The 26529-nt window shown below is 32.4% G+C and overlaps 1 protein-coding gene across 1 annotated transcript in view; it reads right to left on the reverse strand.

The window, feature by feature from the left end:
- The window catches only part of LOC139086712 (uncharacterized), a 152708-nt gene that overhangs the window by 120700 nt on the left and 5479 nt on the right, over positions 1 to 26529 (reverse strand). The window contains exons 2-6 of the mRNA XM_070635291.1: positions 26195 to 26298; positions 25790 to 25940; positions 21547 to 22111; positions 21330 to 21461; positions 20751 to 20953 (exon numbers count right to left, since the gene is read on the reverse strand). Of these exons, the coding sequence (XP_070491392.1) occupies positions 20751 to 20953; positions 21330 to 21461; positions 21547 to 22111; positions 25790 to 25940; positions 26195 to 26268 (1125 nt within the window). The 5' untranslated portion in view covers positions 26269 to 26298. The remainder of the gene's footprint in view (positions 1 to 20750; positions 20954 to 21329; positions 21462 to 21546; positions 22112 to 25789; positions 25941 to 26194; positions 26299 to 26529) is intronic.

The raw sequence follows: 26529 nt of genomic DNA on the forward strand, positions 1-26529 counted from the left end.
GAATTATGAGAAAAATGAATTATTTTTATAATAAATAAGAATATGAGAAAAATTATATCGAAAAAAAAAAACCAAACAAATTTAAGTGCAAAATTAAGTAAAAAATATGAAAATGAAAAAAATAATTCTAAATTGGAGAAAAAAATTAACTGTAATTAAATAAAATTTAAAACTTATTTGAATAGTGAGAAATTAGGAATATTATAAATCTCAAAAAAAACATCAAATAATGCATATATTAATTAAATTAAACGATATAAATCGAATCAAATTTATAATGATTAAAAATATTTAAAACAAAAAGGAAAATGTAGATTACGAGATTTAATTAATTGATAATTTAAGCTTATTGATTCAAGTGATTAAGATACATATTAAAAGTTATATTTCCTCTTTCCATACTCATTATTCGTTCCTTTATGGAGAGTTTTGTCAGAATTTTTCGGGGATCGGGAAAAGTGAAATTTAGATTTTTCAAAATTTTTTTTTTTTCAAATTTTCAAAAATTGATAAAATCTTTTTTTTAAAATTATTAAAAATTTATAAAATTTTTAAAAATTTTGAAACTCTTTATTTTAAATTTTTCCCAAAAAATTTCAAAAAAAATTTGAAAATTTTTAAAATTCCATTTTTGTATTTAAATTAAAATTTAATTGCAAAGTTTTAAAATTTTTCCAAAAAATTTCTTAAATTTGTTAAAAGAATTTTGATGTTTATCAAAATCTTTTAAAATTAAATTTAAAAAACTGGAATTTAAGTTAAATCATTAAAATTCAAATTTTAAGTTTCAAAAAGAATAATCCTTTTGCAAATGCAAAGTTTCAAAATAAATTAAAATTTCAAACTTTTTTTCAAAAATTCGTTAAAATTCATAAAAAAATTTCCGAAAATTCAAATTTTCGTTTTAAATTTTAAAAATTTTAAAATTCAAATTTCAAAAATTCGTTAAAATTCGCAATTTTTTTTAATTCAATCAATTTAAAATCAATATTCCCCAGCCTTAAAATTACCTCAATCCCCTAACAATTCTGACAAAATTATCCACACCATAATTTCGTATCTCTATCCCAACATCACGTATGTATTTAAAGACCCCCCATGATTTTGTCATTAAATCTCATTATAAAATGTTCGACAGAACATTAAAAAATCATCGAAATGGGAGAACGAATTTCCGTAATTCAGTCATATTATATGTTCAAAATGACATATAAAAGCTCACCGCAACACTTTATATCCTCATTCTCCAACGCAAGCCCTTTAAATGATTATTAATGCCTTGAAATTTATTTTATTACAAAGTTGCACACTCATACAGGCACACATGTAACGTTAATTCAATCAATAGTTTTAGCATGAAAATGTTGTTTTATGAATGGGGAAGTAAGGGAGTTACGGAGGGGACTAGAGCGCATTTTTTATTGATTTTTTGGGAATTGTAGGTTTTAGGTCATGTTATGGTCTATATCATATTACAGAGCGACATCCAGGAACTCAACACCATAGCCTAACATCCGTTCAACACATCAATAAAGTATCAACTTCCCTCAAAGCTTCCAAAGCTCAAAACTCCCAAAAAACCTCAAATTACAACTTGAATCAAAACTTCACAATCCATAGCTCATTTCCCCATCCACAAGCACAACGAACTGTCTTTTTCAACAATATTAATTCCCCATCATACCGCAAAGCTCTCATGATAAATCCACAAAACCGACAAAATACAAATAATCGTCATTTTTCAAAGCATGATGATAAAAAAAATTACTATCAAATCGTTTAGGAAAGCGACGAACGTAAGTAAACAGCACAATATGTTCTTATGCTTATGTGTATGTTTCCCACCTCGATATTGTAAAAAATTGATATTTTGTCACGTAATCACACTTTCATTCTCTTTGTCATTATCTCAATCGCTCATCGACAATCCTCCCTCCTCTTCCTTCATACATTGTGTTCAATGAGGAATCTGAAAAAGCTTGTAAAACCCCTTCAAACATAAATTTCTGTATATTCATACATTCTCATGTACGGGATTACATCTACCGTAAAGGGAAGACAAGAGAGGATGTAAAAGATTATCGATAAATATAGTTTTTCATTTCTATATCCAATTTTAGTTTGGAATAAAGCATTTAGAGGTGTAGTTAGGGGAGCCTTCATCCTACCCCCTCCCTTTTTCTGGGGTAAGGGCTCTTTTTTGTACAAAAGTCTTCAATTTCCTTCGGGGTTAATGTGAAGAATTCCCAAAAGCACCAGAAAGGTTTGCGAACCCCATACGCCTAATCCCTCGCGTTTTTAAGGGAGCCCTAATCGAATGCCCCTTTCTTCCTCTCCCACCTTGCCTCTGTTTTGGTCAAAAGTCTTCAATTTGCTATGGTTTTTCATGAAAAATTCCCATAACTTCCCGAAGGGTTTGGGAATCCACCACACCACACCCCGTACCCCTTCATCCCCTCTCCCTGGCTACCCCTTAGTCAGATTTGCAAATAGTTCCATCCAAGATTATAACCAATCTCCAAATTCTATCGATTTAGAGGTCAAACAATCACCCGCAAGCATTTCCATAGAACGTCCTTGAATGCATAAAATCTCAGGCACAAGATACACACGTAACATCTTGGAATTCGCATGGGACAAATGACAACCAAACAAAAAAAAATGAACAAATTCCATACTCTAAAATTTTTCCACATTTGTGATGCTTTAACAACGTGATGAAAAATGTTGAAAATGTCATGGAGGACAGAACAATGAAAGAAATTAAACGACGAGTGGAGATAGCGGATGAATAAGAAGGAACATTAAAAAATGAGCCTCCGTCAAGCTTTGAAAGAGAGAGAAAAGATGGAAGAGGGAAATGAGAAATGATTACTGTTGATGATGGTTAGATTGAACGCATTTTTTGAGTGGGATTTGGGGACATATTTTTTCATGTGATTTTATTGGATTTTGGGGAAGTTAATGGTTTTTATGGATGTAACTGGGTAGATTATAGGACATTGGGTAGCAATTTTATCGAATTTTATCGTAATTCCATTGTTTAAATCAGATTTACCCTCTCCTAAGTATCCCCGAAACGGAATAAGTGATAGGCCCCTTAGGACACACTTGAGCATCACCCAAGGCACTGGATGCCAAGCCAGGATGAAAATCTACAACTAAATTCTCAATTTCTTGACTAGATCATACGTAGGTACATTGCCGACCAGAAAGAACGTCTAAAACCAGCTCTATCCTTCGAACCCTTCTACCAGTTCAAGATATTAAGGCACGTAGGTATAGCTCTTCCATATCCCATCCAAAACGACAATCTCAATCCCCTCATTTACCTCACAAAACAGCACCACCAAAAACGAAGCACTTCTCGTTTAAAGGAAAAAAACATTTTCGACATAAAAGCAGGCACAACAAGAAGATGTGAAACTGAAGAGGATGAAGAGAGCATTTTTTTTACCCAACAAATGTGAGGAGAATGAAGTTATAATGAAATAAATTTATATGTTAACAACATCTTTCAAGCATTTCTCATCTCATTCGGTTTTTAATTAATGGAGAAATGAGGAACGTTGGCATTTGCCTCGGTATAAATTACATGGTTTCTTGACCTTCACGCTGGAGTAAATGTGGAAAAAACTAAACCGATTTCATAATTTTTCTCGTTCAACCCCTTAAGCTACTCAAAATAATATAAATGAAGCCAATCAAGTTGTTATTGTTGGGGTAAAAACAATTTTTATTGCTTTTGTTTTAGCACAATGAGCAATAAATATTATTTTTGACTATATCATGGCGTCATTGATTGATTAAAGATTTTTTTGGGGGATATTAATTAAGGGAGTAATTTTGGGGATTTATGCTGGCTTCTTCTTATTAAAATATTGGAAATATTTGAGTAATTAGTTTAAAAATAGAAGGAATTTGAGGATTTGCTCCAAATCATACTAGGAGTCGTATCCTAATTACGTAACGCCTTTTGGGGAAGAAGGGGTTAGGGGTCGTCAAGCCTGGAGTTTAAGCCACAATTCTGAGACTATGTATGGCTCAAGAAGCTAATTGGCAACTCATTACAACCATCAACTCCTTAGTTACCCTTTTCGCTGGCTAAACTCATCAATTGTAATCTTAGGTGGAGTCTAAAGCTGGTTGTATTGCTGTCTATCGCTTGCCATCTACCAACTCTCCCTAATTGCTCTTAAACAAGCAATCTGTTCGAAGCCTTAAGAGCATTACAACTTCTAAGGTTCTAGAGAAAAAGGAACACTTTCCTTCAACATGGCCCGAGTGGGATTCGAACCCATGCCCTCTCGATTACATGTCAAGTATCCTAACCAACTGAGCTACCGAGTGGTTATTTGGAAGCATGGCACAATACTAACTTAAACATTATGTTTCTATAAAGTGCTCATAGCACAGATTTTAACGTTGAATTGGACTAAAATTCACAAAATCCAGCACAATTTCCAAATAAAAACATCCAAAATTCCCATAGCAACCTCCAAAAATTCCTCAAATCCATACACAAATTCTCACTAACTACATCCAAATACCCCTTTAAAAATTCATCCCAAGACTCTCAAAGCATCTGATCTTCTTCAATCTCACAAAAAAAAGCAATCCTTTGCCTTTATCAGAAGTCAATTACACATGACAAAGCTTTCAAAAAAGAACTAAAGCCCCAAAAAAAATCTCAATAAGTCACTTTGACTAGAATAAGCAGACCATTAAAAATTCTAACAAAAATTCTCTCACAAACTCAAACAAATCAATCAATATCGTCTTGAGACTGAGGAAGAATCAAGGTTGAGATAGAAACAGAAAGCTTGAAGAGATTAAGATCAACATGATACAAAACTTTGAATAAGAGTCCATGAAAGGCATAACAATTTAGGATGAAAAGAAACATAAGACATTGTTACAGAAGAAGGTGGACTTTTATGATATTTATTCTATCCACCCACACATGACAGATGATGTCCAAAAAAAAAGTTTTTTTAAAGAATAAATTCATAGGTTTTGTGAGGATGAATAAGGTATTATTTGCTGTTGGCAACGTTTATGAGAGAATAATTAGGACTTTATTTAATGTTGAGAATTTTTGGGAAATGGCAATAAAAAGGTTCAATGGAATTAATATCAACACATGTAATTGAAATTTTCCAAGTATATTGCTAATAAATTTTTGATCGGTTTTCAACTGGAAAAAGCCATAAAATGTAATACATACTATATAAATACAATTTGCACGTGCGTACTTGCTGAAGAGGTTGTTAAATGGGTTAGGATAAATGGCTATCTGGGGAGATTTGACCGGGAAAAGACACTGGTTTGGAGTTAGGAGTAAGTGGTATCAGTACCACAGGTGTAGCAAGAAGGGGGAGTTAGGAAGGAGGAACGAGGTTTGGATTTTTATTGTATAGATTGCAGCACTTAGAAGAGCTTTCGAGATTTTTTCATGAAAAACTATAGCAAATTGAGGAATTTTTTTCCAAAAGAGTGGGGAAGGGAGTTTAATCCAGAGTTGCATAACAGGTGCCTGTTACAGGCAAAAACCGTAGAAATTATTGATAATTTGTACGGTTTTCTTTCAAAAGTGTACAAATTATCATGAAATTGTACAGATTTTGCCTGTCACAGGCACCTGCTTTGCAATTCTGATTTGATCCTTTCTCCCTATTCTTGAATAGGCTTCTACTTCATAGCTTATGAGAAAAGTACTGTTCGAATCCTTGCCATTTCGACAATGACTCTATAAAATGATTGAAATTCTGGTTTTGATGGGAATTGAACTCTCGGTTCTCACAAAGGAGCAATGCAAATATCTGTTCTATTGTTTTAACTACTCGGCCACGGAGGCCTTACTCTCACAATTGGCAGATAAGCTAATATATGGTTCAATACCCCTGATTTCACTCTGGTTAGACATTACAGAAATCAATGCAGCTAATAAGTAGCAAAACTAACCTCAAATTACATAATCGACAGTAAAACTTATAAAAGTAAGGTTCTCACATTTGAGCAAGCTACTCGTTCTTAAGCTACCAATTCGCTATTAAGCTACCAACTCGTTCTTAAGCTACCAACTCATTCTTAAGCTAGCAACCCAAACCTAAGCCAGTTATTTATTCTAAATTCTGTATCTGCATTTGAACGCTACATCCTTTTTAAGTCACCCAAAAATAGACCATTCTGCCATAGACATAGACATGGGTAAAGTTATTATTCTTCCATCAAAGCAACAAAGTATCTTAGGAAGAAGTCTACAATAATATAAACAAAAGGAATCTAAACATAGCATAGCTGAAAGTTTCATTAAATTTCAAAGGAATAAAGTATATAGAAAAATATTATTTCATTCTGTGCTCTTTTCGACTTGAAATAATTTCAATTGTTTTTTCTCCTTTCTTCATGATGTCTAAAAATAGACATGAGCAAAGAAGAAATTAAATTTAGCTACAGATGAATTGCACGAATGAAAGCAATTTAAGGCATGCCTACAACAATAATTTCAAGATATTTCCTTCTTAACATAGGAAATAATTATAAAAGAATGGGAAAATTTATGAAAAAATTTTTTTCACTTACTGAATGATGTGAAAAAAAGCGTGGAAAGTACTTTTGCAAACAATAGAGATGAGAGTGCATGATGCTATAAGCTCTGTAAGTTTATGTTTCTGTTTAAAACAGATTAGCTTTTATTCTGGCATTATATTTATGATGACTTACTCCACAGATGAGATTATAATCTCTTTTATTATGAAATTTATTTAATTTAATTCATCTTTCCTTTAATGTCTTGTGCATTTCTCATCGTTATGAGAGCTACTAGCGTGAAAAATAATTTCAAAATAAAGGAATAAAGTTTAATTATTCATAATTTTACATGAATAGAATGGAATTTTATAATAGCAAGCATTTGCATCTGATTCTTGCCAATTTTTTAAACAATTCTTGAAAGACTTCCAGCAGTAAAACTCGCTTAAATTTGATTAAATCAGAAAAAACTTTTCGAAGTGGAAGAAAATTTTTCAAATTTTTTCAAACTTCAAAAAACCGTTAAAAAGTTGATTGATTTCTAAGGAATTTCGGTAGAAAATTTTCAAATTTCAAAAACCCGTTGATTCATTTTTACTAAATTTTTGGAGCAAATTTTTCAAATTTCAAAAAAACCGTTAAAAACTAATTTCATATCAAAAATCCATTAATATTGATTTATGACTCCGCGATGACTGTTAAACTTTATATCTCAAAAAACTCTTTTACAACCACTTAAGCTGATCAATTGACTCTCAAATGAGATTAATTCCAACGAATAGTAATTTCTTAAGTGGATATTGCGTATCAAAGTCAAAAAATTTATGGCATTAAATATAAAAAAAATTTATAGTATTCATCAAACGCCATTGACCTTGGATATTCAATTACATGTAAAAACATATTGACCCAGAAAGCATTTCTATTGCTCAAATCATTCGTTTGGAATCATTTTGTCTGACTTTATTTTTTGGATTGCGATGTCTGATGGAAGTTTAATTGAGGGTAAAAAGGTATAGGCTTGTAATTTAGGTGTCATTAAGTTGTATCTGTCAAGATTGGAGGTGGGAGGGGGTCGGGAGTCGTGGGAACTTCATGGAATGTCTTGCAGATGTAGAAGGAGACTAAGTGGAGTAGGAACTTTGATAAATGGCAATTACATGAGGTAGGAGGGGGGCAGGAGTCGTGAGAAACTTCAAAGAGCATCTTACAGATGTGGAAGGAGACTAAGTGGACTAGGAACGTTGATAAATGGCAATTACATAAGGTAGGATGAGTAAGGAGTCGTCAGAAGATGGAGAATGCTGCTAAGTGGACCAAAAACCTTGATAAATGGCAAATTACATAAGAAATTCCCAATTTCCACCCCAAAACTCCCACCAAAAACCCACCTCAATGTCGTAAATTTTAATACCTTTATGCTTCCATTTTTATTCACCTGTAAAACATTATTTCATTACTTTCCTTTCATCTGACAAAATGAGGAGGAAAATGACCAATTCAAAACTCATAAATAGAATTTTATGTGCCATGTCAATATTGACATCATGACATTAATGTGAAATTTCCCGATAGAGTAAGCGAACAGAATAAAAAAAAGAGAGAAATTACTGTACGTTTCGCTTGCTTTTATTTCCAATTGCTGAACACAGTAAATTGTCGTAAGTAATGTAAAATAAATTTCTATGACATTGAAACAAATGCTTTAAATCACGAGATATCATTACTGGTGGTGGATGTGGATTTAAGGGAAAAAAAAGTCAAGCTTTAAAGTGCTATTTTATACAGTGGGTTGAGTCTGCATTGCTGTGTACTATAAATTGTGAAAATTAGAATTTATTGAGTGCTTAGATTTGATTGCAGTTGTCTGTGCTGTATGGCTATTTGCATAATATTGCGTTTGTATCTAGGCAGTGGTAAGGGGTGTATTCTGGGGGGTAAGGGGTGGGTAGCAAAGGGTTTTTGAGGCTAATGTTCAAAAAAGTCCTCAATTTCTGCGTTTAATGCCAATAATCTTCAATTACCTAACTCTCAAAAACACCCAATACAAATTACCCAAATATTTGGGTTTTTTCGAACTATTTGGGGTTCCCAAATATTTGGGTTAAAACAAATTATTTGGGTCCACTTAAAATCATCACTTTTAAGGAAATTTTTCATAAAATTTCAGATTTTCATTGAAATTTATAGTGTAAATTTTTTGCCCCTTGAAATACTAGAGATCCATGACACCCCCAACCCCCCTATAACAATCATTGACTAAATTCAAACCAATTCCCACCAAAAGTAAGAAAATACTCAAAAACAGCTCTTTAAGATCCCCATCAATTCCAACATACCCAAAAAATATTTGCTCAATACCCAACATTTCGTTCTCAATCCCCAATAAAAATCGAGGGCAGGAAGAAATAAAAATTTATGAAAAAAGCTTGTTTTCCTCTCTAGCTTTTATTATTATTGTAACAACGTTCACTCTTGTTCCTTCCTTTTTCATTTTTATGTTATTTTTTCTGTTATTGCTGTTGTTAATTGTGAGGGAAATACAGCAAATAGTTCGTTCATCTTGCCTTGTGCCCTTTCATCACTCAAAAAAAAAACATTTAATCTTCTTAAACATTTTCGCTAAATATTTTTTTTTTTTTGGATGCTGTTCTTCTCACTCTACTTACTCTTTTATTCGGTCGTTGTCGTCAGCAACATCATGAACAGATTTTTCGTTAATTAACTATTTAGTATTCATTCGTTCATGCATTTGCGAGAAAAAAAGGAAGTGAGAAATGCTTATAAAAAATTCTGTTAAGATTCCGAGTAATAGAAGTATTGGTTATGAGGATGCTGCATGATGATAATGATTTTAGTAGAGTCAACGCTATGGATATATTACAAATGAGATTGAATTATGCCTCTAGCTCATCACGTAGTTTAATGGAGTTAAACTTGTGTCAATTTGGAAGCGATTGTCACATGATGATGAGGAGTGTGACTTATTGGAGGAAACTTTCTATTAGGGGCATTAACTTAATATGTTCAAGAAGTGTCCTCACAGGAGCGTCTCTCAAAGGAGGAATTTTGGGATCAACTCCAACTTATGTTTTGACAAAATTCATCAATTCCTGACTAAAGGTAATTTTGAGCTAAGGGAAATTTAGAGGCAATTTGGAGCTACTGCCAATTTTGGGCCATGGGCAATTTTAGGATAGGAGTAATTTAGAGCTATGGTTAATTTGGAGCTAGGGGTAATTTAGAGCTAGAGGCAACTTAGAGCTTGGGGACATTTAAAGCTAGGAGTTGTCAAGAGCTAAGGGCTATCTAGAGCTAGGGGCAATCTAGAGCTAGGGGCAATCTAGAGCTAAGGGCAATCTAGAGCAAGGAAAAATACAGAGCCAGGGGTTATCAAGAGCTAGGGGCAATCTGGAGCTAAGAGCAATCTAGAGCTAAGGGTAATCTATAACTAAGGACTATCTAGAGCTTGGAATAATTTAGAGCTAGAGGCAACTTAGAGCTAGGAGCAACTTAGAGCTATGGGCAACTTAGAGCTTGGGGCAACTTTGAGCTTGTGGCAGCATCGAACTAAGGGCAACTTAGAGCTAGGGGTAACTTAGAGCAAGGGACAATATAGAACTAGGGGTAATTTAGAACCTTGAACTAGACGAAGTTTGTTGCTAGGATTTCTCTCCACATCTTAAATCCCTACTATAAAGAAAATCCATTTCTAAATCCACTCCTCTATTGCTCGGTCCCAACCTCGATCTTAATGAATAGTGAGGAAAAGGAAGAAATAAATTCGTACTCTACATAATCGTATACAAACCGACAAAAAAAGAAGTAACAAAAATTGATATGTTCATACGTAAATCCCCCTCTCCCCTCCCTATACCCCAAAAAAAGAGAAAGAAATTGTATACATAAATGTAGTTTATTTTTGTATTTGAGTGAACATTATATATAAATAAATTATATAAATCGAAAGCAAGGTGAATCACACGGGTGAGAAAATTCCTTTATCAAAAAAATATAAAAAAAATTATTCGCGAAATAATGAAGAAAATATTCATCTCTCATCTTTCATCAGCGTTATTTAATTAATAATTAATAAATTATTATGTACGATATTATAAAAAAAATGATAAAGAAATCTCATTGATTATTCATGTTATACATGCTCGCATGCATTAAAGCACAATAATTAATCACCTTTGAATAAAAAAAAACTATTCTACTTTCTTTCCATTTTCTTGTCTCCCCTTCCGGGCCTTTTTCACATTTTTCCTCGTCCTCTTTTACGCATTCATTCAATAATCGTCAATGATTTCCTATCATGAATAATTGAGAGAGACATACGCATAAAATATTGATGGCCTTAAGGCCACGTTTAAAGGTGAAATATGTTGATAGAGATTGATGATAAAAACCTTGAAGAATTAAGCTATGGCGGGGAATTTTGTCAGAATTTTGGGAGTCAATATTGACAATTTTTTGAGGTTATTAAGCGTTTTAAAGCAGCTTTTGGTTTGTTTAATTAGTAATTTGCTCAAAATATCAAAGTAGAATTTGATGGGACTTGAACCTGCATTAAAGAATGACTCAAATATTCCTAGATCGCTGTCACTAAGCAATCGAAGACATTATCCATATTTTAACTCCTAGTCGTATTAATGTCATGTCTTCATCATCTCTTAATTTGGCAGGAAGCGTATAGATAGGATTTCTCGAAGTCTCGGGAGTCTCGACTCACTAGTAATGAGACCTAGGCTAGTAATAAGACTAATGTTGAGACTAATAATGACCTGAACAAGTAATGAGCAGTGAGACTAGTGTTAAGCAAGTTATAGCTACTCTATATTCATATAGACTAACTTAGAGCTAGCCCAAAGCTAATTTTTAAACGATTTGATTATTAGGGTCAATAGTGAGTCACTTGTCACCGACTAAAGTGTCGCGAATTATAGTTTAAGCATAAAATTGCAATAAAGTTAAAGCTTAATCAATAGAAAAAGCTTCTAGTGATCGAATCAAGGGCAAATCACTGTATGAACACTAAATCAACTCTCTGCCTGTCTTTATTTCTTAGCTGTATATCTAAATTAAGCAATGAGAGAGTTTCAGGCTTCAAAATGTTTGTTTGATATGGTTTATTGCGAGTTGTATGGGTTACCTAGTCGTGTCCAAACGGTCACAAAAAGCTCTAACTACCCATATCTTGTCTACCATCAAAACTACGGCCTCAGAAGCCCTAATTAATACAATCATTCTGACAAATTTCACCGCAACAGCCAATAATCTCTATACAAAAATAAAAATTAGTGACAAATAAAGCTCAAATAACATTCAACTCACGGATATGATGGGAAAACGTGACGTTACTTGAATGAAAGATACAGTAAAATAGAACAACGAACAAGTGAAAAAAAACCATGGAAGAAGAGACAGAAAAATGGATAGAATATAGAATAAAATAAACTTTCCTTTTTGCCTTCATCTCATTTTCCGTTATTTATTAATTAAAAAAAAAAACAAATTTAATTATGTACACGAAAGAAAAAAAATTAATTGGTAAATGAAAGCTTTTAAATGAAAAATCTAGTGTTACGAATATATAAGAATATACAGAACAAGTATATAGAAAAGTACTTTATGTAGAAGTGAAATGAAAACAGACTAAAAAAACTAAACAGATAAAAGGCAAACGTTTTTTGCTAGGCAAAGAACAAATAGTCCGAGTGATACAATGGTGGAGTGAATGTCCAGCTTTTGTGTCAAGTGGGTGAAGTCATCGTCGATCTACCACTTTATAGATGCTTTAAAAATGACTAATATTGAATCAGATGAGTCAAAATTGAAAATTAGCATTAAGATTAACCTTTAGAGTATCTACAGCTATTGTACGTAGTTCCAAGACTTAACAGTACTCAGTAAGATCCCTTAGCATAGATACAAGAATCCCGAGCAACACTAATGAGCTAAGCTCCGCCACAGAACCCTGTAGGCCCTGCTAAACCTCATTTATCAACAACAAATGGAAGCTGCCTATTTTTGCCAGCCATATGGACATTACAGCCATATGAACACCAAACAGAGGCAGCTTCCACTTGTGTCGCTCGGGATCCAAGTCAATAATAGAATAATGCAGTCATTAAATCACTAATTGACTACCAATTAGCAAAAATATCCAAGGCAATCGTATAACTTCCAATAGACTACAATTAAAACTGCCATACAACCCACATCACAATCCGACACAAACTTGACCTTTACTTCATCCTTGTGTCACTCGGATATTGATCATAACACGTGTTTTGAGGACCGCATCAGTACGAAGCACTCTATGACGTCATTTAAATAGAAAAATACATAATTTTAGGATATAAGACGAGCAAAATTTATATGTAAATGACACGTGAAAATTAAGATGAATCTCTTCTAGTGTTAAGGCTTAGGATAAATACACACACAAAAGAATGAATGAATTTAAAAAATAGGAAAAAAATTAATTTTGTAAATAATAAAATGAAGATGAAATTCATGGCTATGTACAATATAAAGTAACAAATAAGAGTTAAATATTAGATAAAAAATTTTTCCTTTTGCTTTCCACTAAATGATAAAAAAAATACAAGGTACATATTAATGTAGATTCATATTATGACATATACACACAAACACACACACATACACACTTACATAAATATATATTTATAAACGAAATAAATTGTTAAGAATTTTTTCAATTCATCATGCGCCTCAAACGAAGAAATTAAAAGAATTATGGAAATGAAGAATGTAAAGTAAATTGAGTAGAAGGAATTTCAGCAGCTGGAGATTGTTGGATGAGAATGTAATGAATAACTGCTTCTTCATCTTGTAAGAAATGAAGTAAAATTTAAGAAAAGTTGAATAAAATTGCTGAACTAACTCCAGAGTGGACAATTTGGCATAATGTCCGCATAATATCTAGTTAATAGCAAGACCAAAGATCGAATAATGGCATTTTCTCCGGAACGATCCATAAAATTAGTCATTAGTCGACCTTAGGTCTAATTATATATTAATTAGATATTATGTCAAATTGTCAACTTGGGGATAGAGCGGGAATGACTTTCATTACAAATATGAAACTATGATGATAAGTTGCACTGGCAGAATGGCACCACAGCTCAATATTCGCAATTGGATAGTCAAAAATGATCAAAATGTAGACAAAAATGTTATTTTAAGAATGTAGCTCTTGTAGTCGAATAGGATCGAGAATTTGTTACTTTATTTTATGTAAGGACATGGGTTCGATTCCCAATATGAAGCCTGAATAGAACAAGTTGATTAATGTATCCAAAAATAGACTCCAGGCTGGTGTGACTCTGACTTGGTGTTCGAATTCAGTTCAAATCTGCCATCACCCTAGAGTTAAGTCTGCCTGAATCAATTAATCCACTGACTCTGACTTAGTGCCGAATTCGATTCAAATTTGACATTATGCTAGGTTAAGTCTGCCTATATCAATTGGTCGACTGACTCTGATTTAGTTCCGAATTTGATTCAAATCTGACATTATGCCAGAGTCAAGTCAGCCTGGATCATCGATTAGTCGAATTGTGCTATTCTGGTCTATGGCAATGTCTTCTTCATTTATGTCACTCGGGTATGAAACAAAGTAACTAAATGCTAATTCTGTAAATCCATCAACAGAAGTAAATTCCCATGAAAATGCAAAATTTCCCACACAAAGCTTTACAAAAGGAAATAAATTAAGCAGCAAAATGTAACAAATGCATTTAAAATTGTCAAAAAATGACAGAAAATTTAATCAAGACAAGAATAGAAGCTTGTTCACTTCTCAGCAACTCCAATCACTGAAATTCCTTTTAAATAATCTCTTTTTGTAAAATTGGAGCTAAATTGAGAATTCATGCCTATATAAATTTAACATTTAGTATTACATACACCCATACATATAAATAAAATACATTGCATATGTTATGATATGTACGAAGAAAAATAAAATAAAAAATTGAAATGAAATTCTTAAGAAAAGGTTTATTTTTGCATTAGATGTAAAATAAATAACACAAAAAAAAATATCATGAGAATTTGAGAATTAAATTGAAAATTTTTGTAGGTAGAAATTAAAAATAACAAAAAAAAAAAATAATTCTAATTTATCAAAATTTCAAAAAAAAAAAAGTTATGAAAAATCGTTAATTAAATAGAACAAAAATGCTTAAAAAATATATACAAAAAAAAATCTTCCTTGTTTAATTGAAAAATAAATATTAATCTTTAGAGAGTTAAAAATTGCATAAACAAATTTTCTTCTTATTTAGTTCTGAACAGTCAAGGGGACGATGAATAGGGATGTGAACAACTTTTTTATTGTAGTTGATACACATGTATAGTTTATGTTTTCAGATATGAGTCTATAACAGTGATAGGGAACCTGTGAGATCCGGCTCCCTACCCAGAATATCCTACCCAACCCTACCCGGGATATTTTACCCTACCCTGGATATTCTACCCTACCCGGGATATTCTACCCTACCCGGTCTACTTTACTCTTCTCTACCCGAGTAAATAGGACTATCCTAGAGTAGCAATCTTTTCCCAGCCCTAAGGTACCTAATATAGGATGAGGTAGGGTCACCTGGGGCAAGTAGGATTGGATAACATTGGATAACTAGGATAGAATAGATGAGATACTCTAGGATACCTAAGGTAGGATAGATAGAGCGTCCAAGAAAGCTCTTGGAATCTAGAAAAAAGTCAGGAGGTTGTTGTTGACTAAAGGTTAGATTCTTTTGATAATGATGCCTATCAAGAAGCTTAGAATTCATTAATGCATGAAATTCCTGCTAAAATATGCAGACTAGAGCTAGAACTAACAATCAGCCAAATTTTCCCTGAATTTATGATAGATAAAATTGAAATCCTTCCAAAATTGAGCATTTAGCACTAACAGACCGTTCATAAATTGTTCTATATCTGACTATACATTTCCGTAACGCACATTGCAATTAAAAAGCTTAAAAATAGAGCGTGATGTTGATGTGATGCAAACTTAATGCTAGTTTCATGTCAGATTTTCATTTAATCCGATTTCTACCTTCACTATCATAACATGATAGATGCATTGCTGCCAAAAATACATTTTTATGTGGACTCAAGTCGACTTTTGCGAACAAACCGAGTCGACTTCGTGGTCTAATTGCTAGTAGTTTGCTGGTAGCTTGAAACTAGACAGGTGCATGGGGGTTTTGGAGGATAAATCTAATGCTCCTCATTAACTATTCGGAATAGATTAAATCCGTTAAGATCATCCTTATTATAACCAAGATTGCCAAATATTTATTGCATTTAAAAATACTTTACAACTTCTCTTTCAGAATTCTAGCTATCCTGGTGTCTAAAACAACTCTCAGACTCTTATAATCTTGAAAAATCAAACTCAATGATCTTCTAACCTCAAAAAAGTTTTACAGATCCCTATCATCTGCCCTACCATGTTCTTGCAAACATGGATTCTGAATATCTTGGTTTCGACTAAGGTTTTTAAAGCCGGTACTAATTTGTATACAATACCAGTATTAAGTGTCTATCTTAATACCAGTAGTGAACCCCTTTCACCCTCACTCCAAGCTGAATAACATGAATCAGTTGATCGATCAAAAATCTGACACCATGCCGGCGTGACTCTGACTAGGTGCTTGATTCAGATCCAGCAAAAAGTCAAAGTTACACCGCTTGATTTCGGATTTTAGATCGATTAACCGACTTGTGCTATTCGTGTCCAATTTCCACAAATGCTCACAAACAGTACATACCAGAAAATCTTAGTCTTAATCTCGATACAAGGATTCCATACTTGCATACTTCACAAAAATCAATTAAAACTGCATTAATGCATAAGTTGCAAAAGCAAGACGAATCAAAAAGCTTTATATGAATTTGCATATTCAGCATATTAGTCATGCAACGATGAGGACAGAAAAAAACAAGCAAAAACTTTATGAGCAAAATTTTTGAGGCACTATCGATAAAGTATCAGACAACGTCAAAGCAAAGAGTGGAGATTTTTAATTGAAACAACCAAAAAAAAAAGAGAACCAGATGCTTATGCCAAAAAAGAAGAAAAACAGTTTGCTGCCATAAGAGATGACTTTATTTAAATTATTTTTAAAATCGACCCAATACAGTCACTATAACATGTTGTATGCTTAATTTATCATCATTCTATAGTCATTTGCATTTAAATGATAATGAGAATTGAAATTACCATAAGATGTAGATGTTGTTGATAAAATCTACATAACAAGCATTCAATCATTTATGATGGAAGTAAAGTGTGGATGGAAAACTAGAACAAAGATAGTAAAAATTGACTTTATTAGAATATATATTATAACTATCCCGGGTGACATAAATGAAGAAGCTTCTGCTACGGAGCTTTGATGGCTCTGCTGAACCACCAAATGGAAGCAGCCTCCATTTGACGTCCATATGGCTGTTAAATTTAGGTGCTTTCCATTTGGTGTCTATAAAAGAAGTTTAGCGGAGCTTTTAAAGTTCTGTGGCAAATCCTTCATTATTTGTGCAGCTCAGGATATGAATATTGAGAGTATAAAGCTCCAAACAGACACACCAAATAAGGATTTTATAATTTATGGTCAGAAAAGCCACAAAAATACTAAAATTGGCATGAGAAATAATAAAAGAATCCAAAAGATGTTTTTATCATTATAGTCACCAACCACCACCCTCAAAATACTTATATAAATCCTTAAAATATGAATGAAAGTATATAAAAAATTATTAAAATAAAATAATAATGATGGAAAGCGTCTATTTGTTATTATTATTTGTAAATAAATAAAAAATCGAGTTTTTCCGACAAAATGAGCAAGTTTTACTGTTTATGATGAAAGTTTTTATTACAGTCATTATTCATTTCAATTTTTTGCAGGAGGTTATAAAATGGAACAAGAACTAATATGGTTTTTAGTATTAAAATTTTCATAATAAAGAGATGTAAATTTTTCAAATCAAAAGTTATTTACGGTAATCATTGTCTGGGAGGAGATTTTAAGGAGCTGTTTTATTGTCTGATATAATTCGTTTGGATACTCATGAAAATGAGAATTGAATGTGCTGGTGACATTTATTGTGAGTTGTAAGATTTATTGGATTTTTCAGAGATTTTGTAGAGTGCTGATCTGTATCTAAAAAGGAACAAGTTAAACTAGATGCACGAACTAGGTACTCGGCTCAATTTTAGTATTAGTAGCCCTAAAATCGTAGGTTCAAATCTAGTAATACCCAATTTTGTCCTTTTCCGGAAGTTTAGATACTTAAACTACTTAACGTACGATATCAAGCCAGGATAGAGCCCCTGGGCAACTTTAAATTAAGAAAAAGGCCAGGAATTCGAAGTAAAGCTGTATAAATTGGATAAGAGCTACAAGATTGCCTTAAGATTAGAATATTGTAAGAACGAACGGATATGTTATTAATAAATGCAGTTAAAAGCAAGCTAGGACACAAACTTCCACGTAGAACAGGGTTTGATTACTTGCTTACTGGAGCCATGTACCTATGTGAAACTTAGTTTACAACAAATAGCTTTCTATCTGATTCTGTTGCAGGCTCTGTCACCTGGTTTGTTCAAAGTCTCTATCTATAATTAAACTGGCATTATTTCATCACTGTTCTGGGAAATGTGGATTTTGAAAATCAAGGACGTCTATCCCTTGCGAATACCAGCCAAGGATGAAATAACAAACTTCTGTTTCAGTTCCAGAATTGGGACAGTGAATTCTATTAGTCGACCGAATTTCTAGTTATAAACTTGAACACCCCTTCCCCTTCTTGCTCCTCTCTTTACACCTTTTTCAAACAACTGTTTTTTGCAAGGATTTGTCCAAACAATCTAGACAATAACACAACAGATTGCTATTCAACCAATATGAGTTGCATGCATATTCAGTACCAAAAACTCAATAATCTCTCTCATTTAGTAACTAACAACAACATGAATTTTCTTATCAATAGCTTTTACAATCAACTAGGAATAACCAATAAACGTGTGGTCAATTTTTGATTGCCGATACTACAAGTCCTAATGTTCCAATCGATCGATGTAAAGGCTCTTGATTGCATTGTAAAATTTATTGAATTATTTAACAGCACAAAAGCGATACTCAATTAATTTTAAGAGATAATTGTATAAAGCTGTGTAAAATTTTAAATGCAATGAGCAGCCATTGACTCATCACCACAATATTTCTGTGTAGCAATGCTTAACAAATGCATTGTTCTATTATTTATCAACAATAGCAGCAACAACAATGAATGAATGAACTTACAAGCATTGAGAAGCATTTTTTTTAATAAAAATTAATTACCCTCGGTTCTCGAGTCTCATTCCGCAAACAGCTTCATCATCAGAATTAATATGGGGGAAAATAAAGGATGAAAACTATTTCTTTTAACAAAAAAAAAAAGCTTTTTATTTAAAAAATAAAATGTGGCGAAAAAATGAAAAAGTTTATTTTTCTCATCATCGCAGCTTTTTTTTTTGTTCCTCAACTCGACTGAAAAGTATGAAAAAATAATAACAAAATCGCATTAAATACAATGCAGAGATTCATAATTGGGTCGTTTATAAATGACGTCAAACTTAATTTGAACTTGGAAGCTTAAATGTTCTACAGCACTTAATGTTACTTCAAGCAATTAAGAGAACGTCATCCATTGCAGCCCGAGCGACACAAATGAAGGTCCATGGTCTATATGGCTGCCAAATTTAGGCGGCTGATGGTGTTAATAAAAGAGGTTAAGCGGAGTCTTAACAGCTCCGTGGCAGAGCCTTCTTCATTTGTGTCGCTCGGGCATCAATCCTGAATGAATAGACTAGTAAGTACTCGACCCTAATTGCACGATACCCTTAACTGATATTAGAGATAAAGCCCTCATCCTACTCCCAATCGACTGTCTTAAATATCAGACACAAACCTCAAAATAGACTCAAATTCGACATTCCCATACAAAATCCAAATCAACCTCGAACTCTGGTTAAACTTAAGTTAGACGTCACTTATAAACAACCCACCAAGTTTATATTTTTTGTGGGTTTTTTGTTGCAAACTAACGGAATAACAAAGGAATGTTGATTTATGCCATATTCATAAACATTTAGCCAGTTGTAAAATGAATTTTCTTTGCGCGATATTTTTTTATTATGTGCACTATAACCGGAAGGGACTTTTTTTTGTTTGGAATAGGGGTTGTAGTGAGTACCGTGGTACATTCGAGGATGGGAAACTTAATATAGGAGTTTTTGTCGAAATTGTTATAGATGTTAGAAGTAATGCTATGATAAATAGTTGAAATAATTTAAAAGATATGGGTTCGAATCCTAGTTATGCAAAAGTAAAGTCAATATACATTTGATATAAATTTGTGTCTATCTTTCTTTTTTTTTTTTTTAACGTGGAAATCTGCGAAACTGAGATGAATCTGTGGTAACTCTTTACAAGCACTGCATGTGCACAGGCAATTAAAAAGCTTACAAATGCTTTTGATTCTGTCAATCTCAGATTTGTTGTCCTGAGGTGGGCTTCTTGGTTTGTCCCTAAACCTTCCCTTACCCCTATTCTAAAGTATACCATAGGACCTATAATATGCACCAAATGTAGTAGCAATGGTAAGTATATACCGAGAAACATCCCCCTACCTATAAACATCCCATATATATCAACCCTTCCTCAAAAACTACTTTTTACAACAAAATTACATTTTCCAGGCAAATTCATTTGTAATTGTAACTTAATTTGAAATTACAAAAAGCAGTAAGGAAGGAGCAATGACATAGTTTTTAACGATCAGTTTTACTTCATGAAAATTAATTATCCATAAAAAGACATAAAACTTTATAAATTTGGCATTTTTGTGATGTCAAAAGTTCCTCTATACCATAAAAAAATTACAGAAAAAAAATAACAAAGATCCACAATAATGTCAGCAAGGAAGGGCAATTTGATAAGAAATATTATTACAGCACGCCAGTGAATAACAAAGAAAAACAAAAGGAGGAGAAAAAAGTTAATTAAAATGTGTATTCTTGGAACTTTGTTACGACAATCACCGACTGCTATGGTCTCTTTTTTTTTGTTGTGGAATATTACACTCCCTTAAGCCCATTGCTTTAATGTTACAATAGTTTTACTTACCTTTAAATTCTCTTCATTAACGTGATAGTGAATATCTAGTATGCTTCCACCAACGACAAGCGGTGTACTGCTTGATGCTATCTTTGCCTTATTTCTCGTAATTTTCATCTCGTCTTGTCTATCTTCTCCATTATATTGCAATTTTTCTAATTCCACTGCTATTTGTGCAGCGACTCTTGCATTTTCTTTGATTAATGCTATATCTGTGACAATAATGGAATGAGAATGAGAAGAGAAAATGGTTATGAATGTCTCACAAATGGAAAAAGCTAAGTGAATTTATAATGAACTGTCATGTTGGCGAGTGTGATTGCTATGATTCAGTTATCATGATAAATTGAATAATTTTAACAGCTTTTTGAAATTTGAATTTTAAGTGTTTTGAAATTTTCTCACTTCGAAATGTTTTTTGCGAAAATATCAAGCTATGGCTAATTTATATCAATATAATGAAGCTTATTATAGTTAAAAAGTTGGCAAAAGTCACTTGCCAATAGATTTAAGCTGTTAAATTCAATATCATCGACAAAAATTAAAAGTTCATAAAAAAGCACGTGTTTTGCAAAAAAAGCTACATACTTGTTTCCAGACTCTTTCCGCTAGTTATCTTTGCAATTGCAGCTAATAGATATGGTGTCACTTCTTTTCCTTTAATGCCATTCTCATCGGCTTCTCTCAATGCCTTTTCTATAGCATTATTAATGATAATTCCTATAGATTGTGTGAAAATAAAAGAGAGCAAGAAGATGTATAAATTTACAGATTAAATGAATACTGCAAATGTAAGCATTTATACCGTCCATAGCAAATTCATTTGGCACTGGAACACCAATGAGAATTGAAGAATTTAATCCCAATTGAATCGATTTATTTATACACAAAGCAGCATCAGTGGCATCATTGAAATTATATTGTGCTTTAACTCCGCTCGTTCTTGAATAAAAAGCAGGAAATTCCTTATCGGGACATTGAAATGTCGTCACACAAACGCCCTGTGTCTCGAGATATTCCATCGTTCTTGGTATGTCAAGGATAGATTTGATGCCACTTGAAACAACTGTTACGGAACTTTTACCCATTTCCATTAAATCAGCGGAAATGTCTAACGTATTTTCACCATCACGATGAACGCCACCAATTCCACCAGTCGCAAATAATTTTATTCCACATAAATCAGCACAAATGAGTGTTCCAGCGACCGTCGTTCCACCATTCATTTTCCGACTCAACACGTACGCCATATCACGGCGAGATGTTTTAATTACGGACGTCTTTGGATCGGCAAGCTCTTCCAATTCATTTTGCGACAATCCAATTTTAATTTGGCCCTTGAGAATTGCTATTGTTGCTGGTATTGCGCCCTAAAAAAATATTGGTGATGAATAAGAAAATGTAATCATTACAGCCGAAATCATTAACATAATGTGGATTGAATAATAATTTATTAATTAGAAATACTAAGGCAACGAGCAAGGAAATACTTTTTTTTTTGACTGAGTATTTTGCGAATAGAAATTGACATTTTCGGTGTTAATTAATTCTTAATTTTGTCATGAATATTAAGACTTGATGAATTTAATTAAGATTTTTTAACATGAAATTAATTGAATTATATCTTAGGGGATGGAGGGGATGGGGGTCGTTCAATTATTATTTAACGCGAAAAATCGATTTTGTGACAGGCGTCCTCAAATCCTTAACAATATTTTATATTTTTTGACTCTTTACCCATTTCATCTCTTCTGCCCCCTTACTTTCGCCTCTCCTTTCTTTCGCCTCTCCTGTCTCCTTTCTTCCACCCTTATCCCTTTCTTTTCACTCTACCCCCTTTCTTCCCCCTATCCTCTTTTCGTACCCAATCCCACTTTATTCAATTCTTCCCCTTCTTTTCTTCTTACCATACACCTTCTTCCTTATCCCCTATCTAGCTCCTCTCCCATTTTTTCCCCTTCTCCCTTTCCTTTCGCTCCCCTCCTTTCCTTACCCCCTCTTATTCAAAGGGAGGGGATGGTGGAGTTTGGTATCATCCCTCTTCACCTGCTCCAACCATTCCATTTTGGACAAAATTGCATATTTTTATCGAGAATTTCTCTAAATTTTAAGGATGCATGTACACTCAACCCTCTCCTCCTCTTCCCTTTCACTCAAAACTCACTTGACTACCCCTCTGATCCCGAGTGACACATGATGGCGATGACATTGGACACCATGACGAAATTTTATCATTTATCGTCGTCAATCCGTCATGATGAATGCATTCACATTCGCTGTGTCGCTCGAAAATCAATCCCCAATTTCCAATCTACCCCAAATATTTGTCTTCATCAAATCGCATTAAAATTGAAATCAGAACAGACACTTTTTTCATTAAATTGAACAATTTTAATTCAATTGCATTTTACGGGTGATTAAATGCTAAAAATTGCATAAAATTCAAATGTAAATAAATTTTTCTCATACATTTACATACAACCATTATTTTCTCATGAAAATGCTATCAATTTTGCTTTTTAAAAATGAAAATGGAAGTTAGATTTGAATTTTTTATTTGAGTACTGAGAGGAAGAATCATTGGATGTAAAAAAAAAGTAGTGCAAAGAGTTGAAATTTTCATGATTTTTTTTTTGTTTGCATGAGAAAAGCTTATTCATGGGAAAATATCAGATGCTGATGTGCTTTTCTCCATCCTGTAAAAATGTCTGAGTAGAGACGGGAGACAGAATTTTTTTTTTTGGTTTGGTGTGGAATTGAATAATCAAGTAAGGGAGTCAAGTTTGTTGAAAAGTTACTTACAAGCATTTTTTGAGGGTTTTAGTTTTTGAAAATTTAAATTTTAACGATTTTTGAAATTTTGAACTTTTTGAATTTTATTTGGATTTAAAAATTTTTTTTGACCTTAAAATTTCAACGATCTTCTGAAATTCAAATTTAGTAAAATTGAAAAATTGAATTTTTAATCAAATTTTGATTTTAAATATTTAACGGCTTACTAAGATTCAAATTTGATTACAATTTGACAAATTTTAAATTTCAACGACTTTTTGGAATTCAAAATTGAAATTCAATTTTTAGCAGTTTACTGAAATTCAAAATTAACAACTTTTCTAAATTTGAATTTTTAACGGTTTTTGGGAATTCAAAATTTAACAGCTAACTTTGATTTTTGGAATTTAACATTTTTCTAAATTTGAATTTGAAACAGTTTTTTGAAATTCAAAATTTCATAGGTTCAGATTTGAATTTTCTGGTTTTTAAGAATTTAAAATTTAACAATTTTTGTAAATTTAAATTTTTAACGGATTTTGAAATTTCAAATTTCATTTTAACTTTGAAGAGTTTTGAACAGTTCCAATTATCAGTAGCTGTTCATTCATTCAACTGACTGACCATATTCATCAGCCAGACAACCAAATCGAAATAATCAAGCAACCATATCATCAAAAAAGAATAATCAATAAGCATTCAAGTTCATTGCAACTGTCAATTGTTATGCACTACAATGTCATGATATATAAAAAAAACGCTAATTAACTTTTCGATGATTATTTTGTATTGTAGTTAATTTTCCACTTCACAATTGCACTTTCCATCCAACATGATTGCTTCATGATGTACACAGTCGAGAATAAAATGCAATAAATTTTCATGAGATTGCTTTTCAATTTCACATTCGAATATATATTTCAACATTATTCCTCCATCCTTATTCGCTAAATTAAAAAGCGGAAATATTGCTCGCTGAAGTTTTTTACATACAAGAAAATGAATGTATGTGTATAATTTGGATGAGTTCGTGCAAACGAATATCCATTCATCATTTAAATTCGCTTATAAATTTTTCTCATATAAATGTTAACCTTGCAACATATGCGAATGAGATGCAAGCTTTTCGTGGTGTCACAAATTTGACTGAGAAATGTTCTATTGGGATTTAGGAATTAGAATTAGTTGGTGGATTTTTGAGGTTATTTGGATTTTGAACGCATTTTTTGAGGTTATGTGGATTTTTGATGCATTTTTTGAGGTTATGTTGATTTTTTACTGCATTTTTTGATTGGACTTGTCAAATTTGATGAAAATCTTGTAAGTTTGATTCTCATTGGTTATTCAATTATGTAAATTATTCGCCATTTTGTAAAATTTTTCCAGTTCAGAGTTTGAAATTGAAAAATTCTTAATTTACTAGCTGATTTTAAGGTAATTCTTGATTAAATACAATAGAAAAAGTTGGCAACAATCATTTCCGAATCAAAAAGTTCAGAAAAATTGCTCAAATTCATCAAAAATCCTAAAAAATCTCAAAAAAATCCACCATTTTGAATTTTTTTTCTCCACTTTACGATTTAAAATTGAAATTTTCTCTATTTAAAAAGAAAATCTAAGACATTTGATGCAGTAACTATATTCAAAAAGTTGGCAATGATAACACAATTACAGTCCGGTGCCAAAATCTTGCCCCATTTTCAAGTTTTTAATGAATTATTGTTTTTTTAATAAGATTACTTAGACCAATTGCTATTTTTTTTTATGAAAATTAAGATGCCCTAATTGATAAATTTATTGACAAATTGTCTTCAATTTCCCCTTTAAATTTACATAAATTCAACATCATAGCAATCAGAGTGTGGCCGTCTCAAATTCGAGTTTTTCGAAATTAGATTGTCGAAAAATTCGAACAATTCGAACTCAACTTATTTTAAAATAAAAATTTACGTTACGAAGAAAAGAAAAAGTAACGGTCAAAAAAAATTTGAATTTTAACGACAAAATATATTTTTTTGAAAAAAAATTAACGGTTGTTTTTGAGAAAGCCACACTGTGATAGCAATCAGCGACAATGTATCTACATACATGCATTAATTCCGCTATCAAAGTCAAAATAATCACAGCAAGCTATTGCAAGGATATAATTTTAAATCAAATTGAAATTTTATCAGATTTTTCATTAAATTCATGTTCACGTTTATGCAGAAAAGCTTATGCAATTATTAATAGCATGTCATATGTATCAGATGTTGATACGAAACTAATGTCTTTACCTGTTCTCTTACGATATCCTCAACCTCCATAGCTGTTTTTAAATTATGTGGAAATGGCATACCATGAGTTATAATTGTCGATTCTAATGCAACAACAGCTCGTTTGTTAATTATTGCATCATGAACTTCTGGCTTTATATCAAGCATTGAACTGTATTGGGATTATTAAAGAACATATTGTGGCAATTAGTTGAGAATGAGTCATATATTAAGGGGGTCCTCGGTTTGAATAATTCAATTCTTATTTGAGAATCTAGTGGTTCCTCCATAGGACATGGGTTCGATTCCCATCAGGAACCGATCCCTCAATCATTCCAAAATCAGAATTTTCTAACAAAACCCAATTATTCAAACCGAGGACCCCCCATCATAAATGATCGTTTTACATAGAAAAAGACTACATACCTTAGCTGCCGCATATCCAACATTCTGCAAAAATTTCTTCGTTGCGTCCATAACATATTCGTTCGACTATACATGATTAAACTTTTTCCAATTAATGTTTCAGTCTGTAAAATGAAAGATGAGCATTTATGCATTTGTATTCAACCATAAAGGAAAACAACAAGGAATTATGTGATACAAAAGTTGGGATGTGGTTAAATGTCGTGACAACGCATTTTCAATTAACAATTTTTTGATTCAGGAATTTGAAGGATTTGAGGTTGATGTGTGGTATTTCTATGACTAGATTGGAGATTGATTTTTGGGAGCTGTTGATTAACGAGTGTGTGCTTAGA

The sequence above is a fragment of the Chironomus tepperi genome, unplaced genomic scaffold (genome assembly GCF_022539635.2).
Source record: "Chironomus tepperi strain 1889 unplaced genomic scaffold, CSIRO-AGI_Ctep_v1 contig_88, whole genome shotgun sequence".
Taxonomy (NCBI): domain Eukaryota; kingdom Metazoa; phylum Arthropoda; class Insecta; order Diptera; family Chironomidae; genus Chironomus; species Chironomus tepperi.